The sequence below is a fragment of the Phyllobates terribilis genome, unplaced genomic scaffold, assembly GCF_046119375.1.
Source record: "Phyllobates terribilis strain yellow unplaced genomic scaffold, ASM4611937v1 Scaffold_9__5_contigs__length_417890890, whole genome shotgun sequence".
In the NCBI taxonomy this organism is placed as follows: Eukaryota; Metazoa; Chordata; class Amphibia; order Anura; family Dendrobatidae; genus Phyllobates; species Phyllobates terribilis.
In genome coordinates this window covers 398180285-398196672 of record NW_027362769.1, presented here as the reverse complement: position 1 = coordinate 398196672, position 16388 = coordinate 398180285, and the positions used below count along the sequence as shown (strand labels likewise).

The following is a 16388-nucleotide window of genomic DNA, read 5'->3' as shown; positions in this document are numbered from 1 at the left end:
GCGAGGCGCAGGGCAAGAAGGGTGAGGGCCAGAGCAGGAAGATGGCTGAGAAGGTCATATAGAACGGGGTCCTGTCAGGCACTCTTGAAACACCTGGGAGTTTGCTGAACCCCTGCCTGGTGAACGCAGCACGACGTGGGAGGCTGTAAGCTGGACAGTGCAACCTGAGGAACTTAACAACTGTGAGTAAACTCTGAAGACTGCACCCCACTGTCTCTGTGAAGTTACTGCTGCGCCATCACCCCCTGCACTACACCACAACATCCATAACAACTCAGCACAGCCCTGGAGCTAAGCTCTACCTGTGGAGAGCTAAACCAACTCTGCTGCATTTACACCAGCTCCAGAGGACCTGCCCCGCAGTGGCGGCTCCATATAGCCGCATACCACAGGTGGCGTCACGAACTATATATAAAAACTAGAAATTCCCTGTAATATTCCCCTTTTGATTGACCGCCCTGGGTCACGGACCGGGTCACCGCCACTGTGACATCTCCCCTAGTAAAGACTGGCCCGGCACCGACTACCCCACGGCCCAGGGGGCGCGTCATCCCTACCGTACATTCCCCAACACACAGTATAATGTTTTCACAGTACATTCCCTACACACAATGTATGATGTCTCACAGTACATTCCCCCATATAGCACTGGTGGGTGTGGACTCACTGCGTCACAGGCTTGGCTTACCCTCAAGGGGCATTACTAAGTGTCTACTGGGTCTTCACTTGAGCCTCTGATGGTGAGGATAGGCTGGGCTGCCGGTAGACACCAGGTACCTCTCCAGTGCAGTCCCCAGGACTTCACCAGCTGACCGGAGGGTCAGAGGCATGGGTACGAAGTACAGCAGTGCAAAGACAAAGACGTGGTCACACCATCCAAGGTCAGGGCAGGCAGCATAGGTTCGATACATGTAGCCAAGTTTAAGATCAGAGAGGTCAGACAGGACAGGTAAACAAGCTGGGTCAATAATGGGAGACAGAATATGGAGGAATGCATAAATAAGGTGCTAGCAGGCTAGGAACCAACATTTGGGCGAGGAATGGAGGGTGGAGTTGCCTGATATATCACCTGCTAGCAGGTGATAGGCTGGGGAAGAAAATCAGTGCAGTAGAGAGTGGATACAAATTCCTGCGGAATTCGGCCTCGCCCCCCTATGACTCACAACCAGCACGAGGCAACTCAGACAGATGGTCACAGATACTGGGTGGAGCAGAGCAAAATACATGGTGAGTAGGGTGGCCCTTAGAAGGCGTGCAAGTGCCCAGTGTAACAGTGTCCCCTCCTTGTTTGGCCAGACCGATGGAGAAATCTTTCATGGACGGTAGGGGCGCAGATGTTCTCTGCAGGCTCCCAAGATCTCCTCTGGACCAAAACCCTTCCAATTGATTAAATAGAATGTCTTCCCTCAAACCCTCTTGGAATCCAGAATGTGTTTGACCTCAAACACGTCTGAAGGCCCCTCAGGAACGGAAGTAGAGGCAGGAGTATGAACTTTGGAAAAGCGATTCAAGACCACCGGCTTCATGAGTGAGACATGAAAGGCAATTGGGATCCGTAGATTCAAAGGGAGTTGAAGACAGTTGGTCACTGGATTAAGATGCCTGAGGATTTTGTAAGGACCGAGGTACCAATGGAGGGAACTTGTATGACTGCAGTTTCAGGCTAATATTCCGGGATGACAACCAGACTTTATCTCCAGGAAGAAACTGAAGCGGTGAACCTCTCTTCTTGCGCGCATGAGTATTCATCTGAGACACGGCCTTGAAGAAGTTGTCCACTACTTGGACAACCCCTTCTCATACGCCACACCTGGCCCCGGTAAAATAAAAGAGCTTATACTCACCTCCCTTACCGGCGCCGTTCCCACGGTGTTGACATTCGCTCTCTCCAGGACTCTTGTGAGGTGTTGTGACATGTGATCCTGGTGCCCAATCAGCACTGGCGTCCCTGTCCCTGCCTTTGTATGGATTAAACATAAAGAGGAAGTTAGATCAGTTGCAACCCGGTCTTCCTCTTCATGTTCAATCCGTACAAAGGCGGGGCCAGTCACGCAAGGGCTGACTGGGTGCTGGGGTCACGTGTCCCAACTAGGGCACTGGCGAACAAAATGTCCCTTGCCTCCACGGTACATGCTAGCGTTCTTCCTGTACCACTGCTGTCGTTCCTGCACAGAAATTTTGGCCCACTCAACCTGCATCGGCTCAGTGGCTGTGTCACGGGTGTGTCAGAAGTGACAGACAGTCGCCCCGGAAGTTGGTTGCAGGAGATCTCTACGTTTGCCATTATAGACACCTTCTTAGAGGCTGTCTCTAACACCCAGCGGCTACCTTCCTCTGGCTAATTAACACCCTGGCCTGGGTGTATAAATGCCTGCTGTGTTCAGAGTGAGGCGCCGGCAATATTCATTACTCCTTGTGAAGGCTTTAGTGAGAGCAGCACTTCTTCCTCTCTTGTGCTTGAAGACGTGTGCGCACTTGTCTGGAGTCGTCTAAAGCTATGCATTTTCCCTTGTATGTCCTCCCTTGTTGTCTTTAGTGTTCAGTGGGCATCGACTAGTGGTCATCCTCTTCCTTCTCTAGCCAGGGCCAAACGCCAGGGAAAGACAGGGCGAGGAACGCGTGCGGCGATTGGTGAAGAGACAATATAGAGATGTTAGGGGAGACAGGGTGATATTCTATCAGCCAGGCGGTCTCCACTTCCCCCCTTTCCCTAGAGTCTGGGCTTCCTTTCCCCCTTCCCTTTGTGTTGTACTAAGTCTTTCCCACACCTTGCGTGACAGGTTGGCATTGCGTCTTGCTGTAGCAAAGGGAACTGGAAATTGAGAGCCAGTCTTGATGGTCCTCTGGAATGAGGAGATACCAAAGCTTGTTCCTGAACGCAGTCATGGAAGCGTAGATCTATCCTAGTGTTCAGGTGTACACTAGACTTGGGGTCCCTGGCTTCCAATTTGTCAGCGGGGTCCATGGCCCGAACATAATGTAACGCTGGTGGGTGTGGACCACTGCGCCACGGGCAGGGCTTACCCTGGAGGGTAACGACTAAGTGTCTACCGAGTCTTCACTAGAGCCTCTGATGGTGAGGATAGGCTGGGCTGCCAGTAAACATCAGGTACAACTCCAGAGCAGTCCCTGAGACTACAGCTGCTGACCAGAGGGTCAGAGGTACGAGTACAAGGTACAGCAGGGCGAGACAGAATTGTAGGCAGGCGGTCCAAGGTCGGGGCAGGCAGCATAGTTTCACAATTCAAAGCCGGAGTCAGGAATGGAGATGTCAAACAAAGCAGGTAAAGAGTTCAGGTCGATAATGGGAGACAGAATTCAAAGGCACGCATGCAATGCCGGCTCCAGTTTTTTGTGGGCCCTGGTAGAAAGAGTCTTAATGGGACCCTTTAAGACATACCACGATTCATGATGCACAGATACCGCAGCGAAATATAGGTATACAACACAGGGCCCAGCCTGCCCCCTCATCCTTCACATATGCAGATATTCACGCATACACACAGTATGCAGATGCAGACATGGGCACACATACAGTACGCAGACATGTATACATGGTACGCAGACATGCGCACACACAATACTCAGACACGCACATACACAAACATATATACAGATACGTACACATACAGGCATACATACACATACATATTTGAAGACAAATTCACAAATACACATAAATACATATACACAGTCATACACTCTGACATAGACAGATATACACATCATACATGTGCACACAAACACACATATACAGACACATTAGAAATATTTTTAATGTGGGGAAGCCAGCAACAAGCCACTATCACCTCACCCCGGCTTGTCTCCCGTCCAGCTTCTCTGGCATGTGGCTGTGCAGGGCGCGTGTCACGGTTCCACCCCTCACTGCGTCTGGGACGCAATTACTGACAGTTCAGCCGTCCAATACCAATCTTGTACAGAGGCGTGCTGGAGCTGTCAGTACTGTGATTGACAGCTCGACTGTTCAATCTGGTACGTACAGGGACGTGCAATAGCTGTCAGTGTGTGGCGCCCTGCTGCGCATTAGTGCCACAGAACCCAGAAGGGTGCATAGATGGATTTCTCCACAAGAAGCCCTCACACATTCACACACCTCCACCCTACCACCTCAGACCAGCAGAGGGAGCCCGTTAGGGATATATATAGGGAGGGTGGAGCCAGGCAGCTGAGTGAGTTGTTAGTCTTCAGTGAGTTCAGTTAATCAGAAGAGAGCTCAGAGTGAGCTGAGAGCGTGCTGACACTCAGAGAACAGCGAAGAGGCAGCATGCTGGCTGCTGTGCTTAAGCGCGCCAAGGCCTACAGCACGTGTGAAGGCCTAGTGAGGGCCTTGAGTGGGCTGAAGGCGAGAGGAGGAGGAAGAAGTAGTGAGGGGGCAGAGGAGCATACCAGGCTCACCCCGATATACAGTATATACCGGACAACGGGTCCGCGCCTACAGGGACTCTTTATACCCAGTAGGACTACAGGTCCCAGGTTCACCACACGCTGACCACAGTACCAGGGCTAGGAATCACGGGGGCCCCAGCATCCAGGGAAAGTGATCTCCAAGAAAAGGCCCTACCACCAGGTCAGCAGGTGCAAAGAGAGACAGTAACCAAGCTAGGCCTAGTTCCAGGCAGGCCAGAAGCTTAGTGAGTAAAGCAACGGACCAGGAGGCCCTATACCCGCTCACTGGAGAGAGTCCAAAAGTGTGCTCTTCGCCCAGAGTACCCTGGACCGTGCCTGCACCATCACCAGTAAAGGTACTGAAGCTTACCCCCGTGTGAGTGTCCGTCTTTCCTCCGGGACCATCCTGACGTCTCTCCCCTGCACCACCATCCATTACACCCCATGCTGCCCTGTAGCTAGCTCTACCTGTGGAGAGCCACACCATCCCTGCTGCCGTAACACCAGCTCCAGAGGACCTGCTCCGCAGCGGCGGCACCCCTTAGCCGCATTCCACAGGTGGCATCACGAACTTTCCAAATCCCCTATAAATATTCCCCTTTTTACTGATCGCCCCGGGTCACGGACCGGGCCAGCCACCGTGATATTCCCCATACCGGCATCCATAAGAGGCCCAGCTGCTGAGTAAACCCCACGGCCCAGGGGGTGCGTCAAGTGTAGTGATTGACAGCTTGGATGTCCAATCTGAGACTGGGAGGCACTGGCTATCTTCAGGTGTTCATTATCCCAGGTGAATGCCTGGCTACTTAACTGAGCTGTTTGTCCCAGATTTCGGCCAGATGTGTATTCAGCAGGTGTGTGTTGTTTGTTCTCTGTGCCTTGTGTTCTGTTTATTGATCTTCTGATGCCCGACCTTGGACCTTGTTCTGACCATCCGTCTGTTTAACCCCTTCTGCTCTGATCTACTATCCTCCTGGTATTCTGACCAACGGTACGTTACCTGACTACGCCTTTGCCTCTTCCCTCTATGACGTACCCTCCTGGCTTTGACTTCAGACTCCTTGACTATCCCGTCTCACGGCCTGGCCGTGAAAAGTGACTCAGCGTCACATTACGTCTGGCCCATACGTTTTTCTTTTTCGCCAGTATGGAGACTGTCCACACTATCTGTGATCAGGTGGCGAATCTGAAGCAGATGACTCAGGATCTAGCTAAGGAATGCCAGAGTCTGGAGTCATCACAATGTCAGGGTCAGCAAATTAATTTAACCCCTTCACGACATGAGCCGTATATGTACTGCGCATGCCGTGTCCCCTCCTGTAGTGCGGACTCCGGCGCTGAGCCCGCAATTTTCTGGGCACATTTCAACTGATGCATATATCTGACATGTGCCTGCAACAGCCGCGGGTGGATCGCGATCGCTGTTAACCAGTTAAATTCCATCTCTGACAGTGGCATCTAAGTCGCACTTCCGGGAAGCGCGTCGTTAGCTCCGCCTATTGGTGACCCCGTCACGTGATCGCGGGTCACCAATGGGTTGGCATGACAGCCTGGGGTCTGGATGAGACCCCTGTGGTTGTTATAGCCAATCTGCTATGAGCGCCACTCAGTGGTTGGCGTTCATAGCAGATGAGCACTCTAGTTACACATAGCAGGGCTGAAGCCCTGCAATGTGTAACACAGGCGATCAGACAATTGCAGCTTCAAGTCTCCTAAAAAAGTAGAAAAAAAATATTTTTAAAAATATTAAAAAACATCTAAAAGTTTAAATCACCCCTCTTTCACCCCATTCAAAATAAAACAATAAAAAAATAAAATATACACATATTCGGTATCGCCGCGTTCAGAATCGCTCAATCTATCAATAAAAAAAAATAATTTATCACATCAGTAAACGGCGTAATGAGAAAAAAAATCGAAACGCCAGAATTACGTTTTTTTTGGTCGCCGACACATTGCAATAAAGTGCAATAACGGGCGATCAAAAGATCGTATATACACCAAGATGGTATCAATAAAAACGTCAGCTCAGTGCACAAAAAATATTTCCCAACCAGGCCCCAGATCCCGAAAAATGGAGATGCTACGGGTCTCGGAAATTATTTTTTTTTAACAAACTTTGGATTTTTTTTTCACCACTCAAATAAAAAAGAACCTATACATGTTTGGTGTCTACGAACTCATAATGACCTGGAGAATCATAACGGCAGGTAAGTTTTAGCATTCAGTGAATGTGGTAAAAAAAACTGTGGAATTGCATTTTTTTTTGCAATTTCACCCCACTTGGAATTTTTTTTCCGTTTTCCAGTACAGGAGATGGTAAAACCAATGGTGTACAACTCGCCTCGCAAAAAATAAGCCCTCACACGGCCATATTGACTGAAAAATAAAAAAGTTATGGCTCTGGGAAGAAGGGGATCAAAAAATGAAAACACGAAAATGGCTGCGGCGTGAAGGGGTTAATGAAGACCTCCCATAGCCCTCCACTGCCCGCAGTGGCTGTGTCATCAGTACCCTCTTATGTACAGTTGGTCTCTCCTGAACCTGTAATAGTCCTCACTGATAAATTTTCTGGAGAGAAAGACCAGTTTAGAATCTTTAGGGAGAGCTGTAGGTTATTTTTTACCCTGCGCCCCCGATCGTCAGGGGAGGAGTTCCAGCGGGTGGGAATAATCATGTCCCTACTGCGACCGGACCCTCAAACCTGGGCATTTTCCTTGTCCCCACAAGCCCCAGAACGGTTTTCTGTTGGCGCCTTCTTTGACAGTTTAGGACTGATATATGACGAACCCAACAGGATCCAGGTCGCTGAGGCTAACATTATGAACCTGGCACAAGGGGGTCGCACAGCTGAGGACTACTGTACTGAGTTCCGGCAGTGGTCCATTGCAGTTCTGTGGAACAATGCAGCTCTCAGGTGGCAGTTCCACAAAGGCCTTTCCGAAACCCTTAAGGACACCCTGGTCCTGCATGATGCCCCTTGTTCTCTGGCGGAGGCCATGACCCAGGCCATATGAATGGATTGTAGAATCCATGAGAGACGGGATGAACAGCAGGCTGCCCATTATACTTCCCCGGAGCAGATTCATTTACCGAAGGTGGAGCCATCGGAGATTAGAGTCACCACTCTTTGTGTTGTACAGAAAAAACTTAGACAAGATCTCGGACTCTGTCTGTACTGTCCTCAGGCTGGCAAACATCTGAGTCTGGGTGACAGCCAAGAAAGTCACCCAGACTCCCAGGTACCTTTTTCTTCCTCTACTAAAGTACTGATAAATACTGTGTTATCCTTCAAGAACCAGGTGTTATCAACATTGGCGTTCATTGACTGTGGGTCTGATGCTAACTTTATTGATTCGGGACTGGTTCTGAAGTTAGGGTTAGGGACAATTAGTTTAGAAAGACCCATGCAAATCTTCGCCCTTGACAAGACACAATTATCCCGGAATTTTGTACAAGAAGGTAACGGTGGATTTCACGCTTCAAGTAGGAGCTCTCCACTCTGAATCCATCTCATGTTTTGTATTGGATAATTTGCCTGCTGGGTTGGTACTGGGGCTCCCGTGGTTGCAGATTCACAATCCTGTGATTGATTGGTGTCAGAGGGAGATTGTTAAATGGAGCTCCAATTGTTGCAAGAAATGTCTAAAAACTGTACAAATATGCTCTGCTGGGGTACCTGAAGGACTTCGGAGATGTGTTCCCAAAGAAAGAGACAGAGATACCTACCTCCGCATCGTCCTTATGATTGTCCTATTGATCTTATTCCTAGTGCCAAATTGCCTAAAGCTCGCCTTTACAATTCATCTGGGCCTGAACGGGCCATCATGAAAGAATATGTTAATGAAAGTTTACGGAAAGGTCATATTCGTCCTTCCTCCTCTCCTTTAGCTGCCGGATTTTTCTTCGTAAAAAAAAGATAGGGGTCTCCGTCCTTGCCTCGATTTCCGAGAACTAAACAAAATCACGGTTAAAAGTACGTACCCACTTCCACTCATCCCCAAACTTTATAATCAGCTTCTGGGGGCCAGGGTGTTCTCTAAACTTGATCTTAGAGGGGTTTACAATTTGATACGCATCCGGGAGGGTGATGAGTGGAAAACAGAGTTTTTAACGTCTGAGGGTCTATTTGAAAACCTTGTCATGCCATTTGGGTTATCCAATGCACCTGCTGTGTTTCAAAATGTTATGAATGATATTTTCTCTGATTGCATTGGAAGATATGTTGTGATTTACCTGGATGATATTCTAATTTTCTCTCGAGACTTGGATTCTCATCACGAACATGCCCAGGTTGTGTTACAAAGATTAAGGGAGAACTCCTTGTTTGCTAAATTAGAGAAATATGTTTTTTTCGGGTCAAGAAATTTCATTCTTGGGGTTCATCTTGTCAGCAGAAGGGTTTAGGATGGACCCTGGGAAGGTACAGGCCATAATTGACTGGGTTCAGCCTCGTGATCTTAAGGCTTTGCAACAATTTCTGGGATTTGCCAACTATTATAGGAAATTTATCAAGGGTTTCTCTCAGATTGCTAAACCTCATACTGACCTGACACCTAAGGAGGCTAAGCTCAAGGTATGGTCGCCGGGTGCTATCAGGGCTTTCAAAAAATTAAAAGAGTGTTTCATATTTGCCCCCATTCTGATCCAACCTGATCTCCAAGAACCATTCATTGTAGAGGTGGATGCTTCGGAGGTCGAAGTAGGGGCGGTTTTGTCACAGTCTAAAAAATTTCGCCGGCAGAAAGAAATCATGATGTTGGGAATCGTGAGTTACTTGCTGTACAATTAGCCTTTGAGGAATGGAGGCATTTTTTTTTGGAGGGGGCGGTTCATTCAGTTACTGTGGTCACTGATCACAAGAATCTAGCCTACATTGAGTCAGCTAAAAGGTTAACTCCCAAACAGGCCAGATGGTCCTTGTTTATCTCAAGGTTTAATTTTTCGATTACATTCACACCGGGGTCTAAGAATGTGAACGCTGACGCATTATCTCGTAGTCTCAATCCATTTTCTCCTCCAGAACCTCCATCCTTCCATTGTTCCTCAAGGTATTGTAGTTTCTATGGTAACCTCAGAATTGGAGGAGGACATCCGTAATGCCCAGTCAATGGCTCCTCCTGCTACTCCAGAATCTAAATTATTTGTGCCTGTGTATCTAAGATTACGTGTGTTACAGGAATTTCATGATTTCGTCTTGAGTGGTCATCCTGGGGTTACTGCTACACGAAAAGCCATTGCCAGACTTTTTTGGTGGCCGTCCATGCATAATGATATCAAAGATTTAGTATCTGCTCGTGAGGGCTGCGCACGTGCTAAAGTCAGTCATAGCTGGCCGGCCAGGGAATTGGCTCTATTGCCAATTCCAGAAAGACCATGGATGCATTTGTCCATGGATTTCATCACGGATTTGCCTCTGACGGGAAAACTGCTATCTGGGTGGTAGTGGACCGATTCAGCAAACAAGCTCATTATGTTGCCTTGTCAGGATTACCTAATGCAGAGACACTCTCCAGGTTATTTCCCATATTGTAAGGTTACATGGTATCCCTCTTAACATTGTGTCCGATAGGGGAGTACAATTTGTCTCTAAATTCTGGAGAGCTTTTTGTAATAAACTTGAGATTGAATTGTCATTTTCATCTGCCTACCACCCTGAGACCAACAGTTGGATTGAGAGGACAAATCAATCTTTGGAACAAATTTTAAGGTGTTTTGTGGCGGCTCAGCAGGAGCACTGGTCTTCGTTTTTACCTCTCGCTGAGTTTGCCTTTAACAGTCAAGTTAATCAGTCTACTGGAACCTCTCCATTTTTCGATAATTATCGTTTTCATCCCCATTTTGGTGAATTTTCTAGAATTAGTTCTGAATGTCCTGGGGTGGAGGTCGCCGTACAAAGACCTGGGGATGTTTGGAAGGAGTTGAAAAGAATATTTGGACTGCTCAGACTCGCCAAAAACTGAAGGCCGATAGAAGACATTCGGTGGGTCCTGTTTTTAAGATTGGGGATAAGGTTTGGTTGTAATCCAGGAAGATTAAACTTAAAGTGCTGTCGGCAAAGTTGGGTCCAAAGTTTATTGTCCTTATGAGATACTTGAGGTGGTCAATGCAGTGGCATTCAGATTAAAGCTTCCTCCATCCCTTCGCATCCCTAATGTCTTCCATAAATCCCTATTAAAGTAGTTTGTCCCTTCTGTATGGTCTCCATCATCCCCGTGTGAGAGTGTGAACTGTGATAGCAGCAGGAGAGCATTAGGACCCTGTGAGTTTTGCCTGGCTGAGCTCAGAGCAGGGGCAGAGCAGGAGACCCTGTGTGTTCTGAGGGTGTCTGCTGTGTGAGAAGCTGAACAGGGCGTCTGAGGAGAACTGCAAGGACTAAACTGCAGTAAGACTCTTTCTTTACAAGCTTTCCTGTGGGGGTTGATAACCCCTCGCCCTGGTGAAGCTGTGTCCTTTTTAAAGGAGGAAAATGGGGGTGATTCAATTTATTTTAATTTCTTTTTTTATTTCTTCTCTTTGATGACTTAAACCTGTGATGAATTGATCACTTGTTCTACATACTGCAATATCACAGTAAAGCCATATGTAAGATTATTGATCTCCTGAGATGCCCAAGCCATAGGCCATTTTCAGTGGAGCACTAGCATGGTACGCCATGATTGGCAATACAATTTAAGGGGTTAACAGTAGCAAAGTGAATGTGACCTGAGCTGCAGTACCCCAAGAACGGCCACCATATGGTGTAGAGAGCTTTGCTGTTCCGGCTCTATGCTCTATGGAACATGCTAACAGCTAATCATTGGGGGTACCGTATATTGGACACCCATTGAAATTATATTGATGATCTAAGTTTACATCATCAACATTGTAATCCTTGAAAACTCCTTAGGGCATTATTTTATGATTTGTTAGTGTGGCCGTATGCCCTATGAGTATTATGTTGGATTAGTTATATGTGTATAAGAAATTCCTATTAATACTACACTATGAGAGTGCCCCCCACCTGTTGTATAATGGAGGCTGGGTACTCACTGTCCTGGAGGTGTTCAGATACCGATGACAATCCTGGAAATCTTGGAATCATGTTCTCTAGATGATTTAGGAACTTCTGGCAGGTCTCTTCTCCCTTGTCAAGAATTAGGTCAATCAGATTAAGTGTTTTCTCCACCGGGCTCTCAACTTCACACAGATTTCTGTATTGTTCCCATGTTATAAGCTGGAGAGAGTCTACTTCATCCATGAAACCATCCACGTCCTTCTCAAATACCTCCAAGAATTTCCATCTCAGATGTTTGATGGTATTGGATGCCTCCATGATAACTGAATATCAGCCTGCGAAAAATTAAGCTCATTACTTCTGCTCTGGCAGGTCAATGACAGACATGATGGGGGCCAGATGTTTCTACTGTATAGGTGGTCCTAAGGGAAGTATAAAAACTGCTGAGCACTGTGCAATAATAATAATAATAAAACAAGGAAAGGGCTGAAGAGGATGTTATTCAGAAGAGACTAGGGGAGAGCTCTATAGAAAGACACCCAGGAAAGGACAAGGAGATGGTAAAAACATGGTAAATGCTGGAGAGGAGGAGGATACCAAGAAGAGACATGGAGGAGCTACAGAGGAAAACATTCAGGGAAGGAGATGGGAGGAACAAGGGAAAGGCTGGAGAGGAGGATGATATGCAGAAGAGACAAAAGAGCTGCAGAGGAAGACACCCAGGGAAGGACAAAAAGATGGAAGGAACAAAGAAAAGGCTGAAGAGGATGATATTCAGAAGTGACTAGAGAAAAGCACCACAGGAAGAAACCCAGGTAAGTACAAGGAGATGGGAGAAACAAGGGAAATGCTGGAGAGAGGATGATATCCAGAAAAAAACAAGGGTGGAGTTGTAGAGGATAACACTCAAGGAAAGAGATAGGAGGTACAAGGGATATTCTGGATGATATTCAGAAGAAAGAAGGGGGGGGGGGCTGCAGAGGATGACACTAAGGGAAGGACAAGAAGATAGGAGGAACAAGGAGAAGGCTGAAGACGGGGATATTCAGAAGAAACTAGGAGAGAGGACCAGAGGAAGACACCCAGGGAAGTACAAGAAGATGGGAGAAACTAGGTTAATGCTCAAGAGGAGGAGGATATCCAGAAGAGACATGGGAGTTGCTGCAGAGGAAAACATCCAGGGAAGGAGATTGGAAAAACAAGAGTAAGGCTGGAGAGGAGGATGATATTCAAAAGAGCTGCAGAGGAAGACATCTAGGAAAGGACAAAAAGATTGGAGAAACAAGGTAAGTGCTGGAGAGAGGAGACTATGCAGAAGAAATAAGGGAGAAGTTGTAGAGGATAACACAGAGGGAAGGAGATGAGAGGAACAAGGGATATGCTGGAGAGGAGGATGATATTCAGAAGAGCGAAGGAAGGTGCTGCAGAGGAAGACACCCATGGAAGTACAAGGGAGAAACCAGGAAAAGGCTAAGAAGGAGGATATTCAGAAGAGACAAGAGTAGAGCTCCAGAGGAAGACACCCAGGTAAGGACAAGGAGATGGGAGAAACAAGGAAGAGACAAAAGATCTGCAGAGGAAAACATCCAGGGAAGGAGATAAGAGGAACAAGGGAAAGGCTGGAGAGGAGAAAGACACACAGGGATGTTTAATGACCCAAAAGGGGCCATTACAAACATTTCTACATTCATAGGAGTCTGTGGAATAATTTATGCTTTGATGCTTTGCCTGGTGTCATTCTGTTAAATTAAATATAAATTGTTGCTCTATAATACCACTGGAGACCAGCAGGTGGTGGTATAAGGGTCGGCAGTGCACTGTATTGGAGGACGGCAGATCAACATCCTCTATAGTCTGGTCACTATGGTGACCAGTAGGAGTTGGCAGTTGGCGGTTGGAGAGAGTGAAGCCTGTCTAGAGGTGAGTCGTAGGGTACAAGGGCTACTAGGATTAAGTACCTTGCCACACAGTCTTTTTAGAGCCATCGCAGAAAGGCCAAATATTTTTCCCATATCAGAGTATCAGTCCCGTTGCCATCCAGCCGGGTCCTGTATGGAAAACCAGTGCTGCAGCGCAATGCTGGAGAAGCTGTGATTCCTTCATCTGTGATGCATTAAACCATTTGAACTGTTCATACCAAAGTCTGGTCTACCTTCTTCCAACCTCTAAATCTGCTAGATGTTCCCTGTGAACGGGTCTGGAGCGTCAGGAACCAGGTAGGAGCACCGTGACACCCCAAACTGCACCACACCGCAGAATAGCCATACCACCGCTCAGCACCTACGTCTGGGCCTAATACTGGGCCTAATACTGGGCCTAATAGTGCCTCCTGATCCCACTACTCGGGTGTGGCATACATTACAGATGCAGCAGGTGTGGACACAGACTGAAGAGGAACCCTGTGCAAGAACAGCACATTGGCCCTTTGTAGTCCAGTAGTTTATCATAATACACTGCTCAAAAAAATAAGGGGAACACTGAAATACCCCATCCTAGATCTGAATGAATGAAATCTTCTCATTGAATACTTTGTTTTGTACTAAGTTGAATGTGCTGACAACAAAATCACACAAAAATCATCAATGGAAATCACATTTATTAACCAATGGAGGCCTGGATTTGGAGTCACCCCCAAAATTAAAGTGGAAAAACTCACTACAGGCCGATCCAACTGTGATGTAATGTCCTTAAAACAAGTCAAAATGAGACTCAGTATTGTGTGTGGCCTCCACGTGCCTGTATGACCTCCCTACAACACCTGGGCATGCTCCTGATGAGGCTGAGTATTGTGTGTGGCCTCCACGTGCCTGTATGACCTCCCTACAACGCCTGGGCATGCTCCTGATGAGGCTGAGTATTGTGTGTGGCCTCCACGTGCCTGTATGACCTCCCTACAACGCCTGGGCATGCTCCTGATGAGGCTCAGTATTGTGTGTGGCCTCCACATGCCTGTATGACCTCCCTACAACGCCTGGGCATGCTCCTGATGAGGTTGCGGATGGTCTCCTGTGGGATCTCCTCCCAGACCTGGACTAAAGCATCCGCCAACTCCTGGACAGTCTGTGGTGCAACGTGACGTTGGTGGATGGAGCGAGACATGATGTCCCAGATGTGCTCAATTGGATTCAGGTCTGGGGAACGGGCGGGCCAGTCCATAGTTTCAATGCCTTCATCTTGCAGGAACTGCTGACTCACTCCAGCCACATGAGATCTGGCATTGTCCTGCATTAGGAGGAACCCAGGACCAACCGCACCAGCATATGGTCTCACAAGGGGTCTGAGGATCTCATCTCGGTACTGTTATGATCTGCAACATAAACTAAGGAAAGAATGGGAAAAGCTGTCCCTACAGTAAGACTAAGCTGAATCCCTACGATGTAGCGGGCAGCCTGTTCCTTGTGAACAGACCCGCCTTCTTCCTCAGCTAGTCTGAACGGAGACCTATAGAATAAAGGGAGGGGTCCCTAAAAGAACTAAGGACTGGGGCAAAAATGGGACACCTCCTAACAGAAGTTGTTGCAGAGCAAAAAGACAAACTGACAAAAAGTACTAGAGATCCCAGAGGACCAAGCAAACTAGACAGAGATAGGCACCGAAGCACCTGGCTAGAGAGACAGGCAAAAAACACTGAAGTCCAGCAAAGCCAGAAGGGCGGAGCTGGAATATATAGGCAGCAGGTCACGTGACCGCAAAACACAAGATAGCAAAACTAACAGGAGGGTTCTAACAGTATCCCCTCTTCTATGAGGATCCTCCGGATCCTACAGGCCCAGGCCTATCAGGAAACCTCCTGTGGAAAGCTTTAACAAGCCTAGGAGCAGAGACATCATCCGTCCTTACGCAGGAGTTGTCTTCGGGACCGAAACTCTTTCAGGAGACAAGATACTGTAATTTCCCTCTATGCCATCTTGAATTCAAAATACGAGAAATTTCATATTCGCCGTCTTCCACCACCGGAGGAACTGTGACAGTGGCGTCCCTATTAGAAACGTCAGCCTTTTTTAACAAGGAAACATGAAACACAGGATTAATCTTCCAGGAAGTAGGGACATCCAACCTAACAGTAGACGGGTTAACAACCTGAAGCACTTTAAATGGACCCACAAACTTAGGTCCCAGTTTTTTAGAGGGAATCCTCAACCGCAAGTTCTTCGAGGACAACCAAACCATGTCACCCACAGTAAACAAAACCTCTTTACGTTTTCTGTCACAATACTTCTTGGACTTCTTGTTAGCCTCTTGAAGGTTGCAACGTACATTAGTCCAAACTCTCTCCAAATCACCGGAAAAATTCTCCTCCTCCGGCACTGCCGACCCCAATTTGGAGAACGAACCAAAAGACGGATGTCTCCCAGAGCAACAAAAAAAAGGAGAATACCCAGCAGAGGAGGATGTATGATTGTTAAGAGCAAATTCTGCGAGAGGCAGAAACTCAGACCACACCTCTTGATTGTCCGCCACAAAACAAAGCAAAAACTGCTCAACATCCTGGTTCTTTCTTTCAGTCTGTCTATTCGATTCAGGATGATAACCAGACGAAAATGACAAATGAACTCCCAACCTGTCACAAATAGCACGCCAAAAGCGAGCCACAAACTGAGGTCCTCTATCAGAAACAATATCCGTGGGAACGCCATGGAGCCTGACAATCTCCTTAACAAACGCCTTAGCGAGTGTCTTGGCGCAGGGCAACTTAATGAATGGAACCAAATGACACATCTTACTAAAACGGTCCAAGACCACCCAGATGACAGTAAAACCCTCGGACACAGGAAGATCAGTAATAAAATCCATAGTGAGATGCGTCCAAGGTGCACTAGGAACCTCCAGAGGGCAAAGCAACCCCGCAGCCGGAGTATGTGAAGCCTTTGACCTAGCACACACAGTACACTGATGCACCCACTTGATGACTTCCTTCTGCCATCCAGGCCACCAAAAACTGCGACTGATAAGTCTCTTAGTCTCCGAAACTCCTGGATGACCT

General features: G+C 47.5%; 1 protein-coding gene across 2 annotated transcripts in view; it reads right to left on the bottom strand.

The window, feature by feature from the left end:
• The window catches only part of LOC141162600 (up-regulator of cell proliferation-like), a 227259-nt gene that overhangs the window by 120028 nt on the left and 90843 nt on the right, over positions 1-16388 (bottom strand). For both annotated transcript variants that reach the window (XM_073648865.1, XM_073648864.1), the window contains exon 4: positions 11440-11739. In XM_073648865.1, the coding sequence (XP_073504966.1) occupies positions 11440-11722 (283 nt within the window). In that variant the 5' untranslated portion in view covers positions 11723-11739. The remainder of the gene's footprint in view (positions 1-11439; positions 11740-16388) is intronic.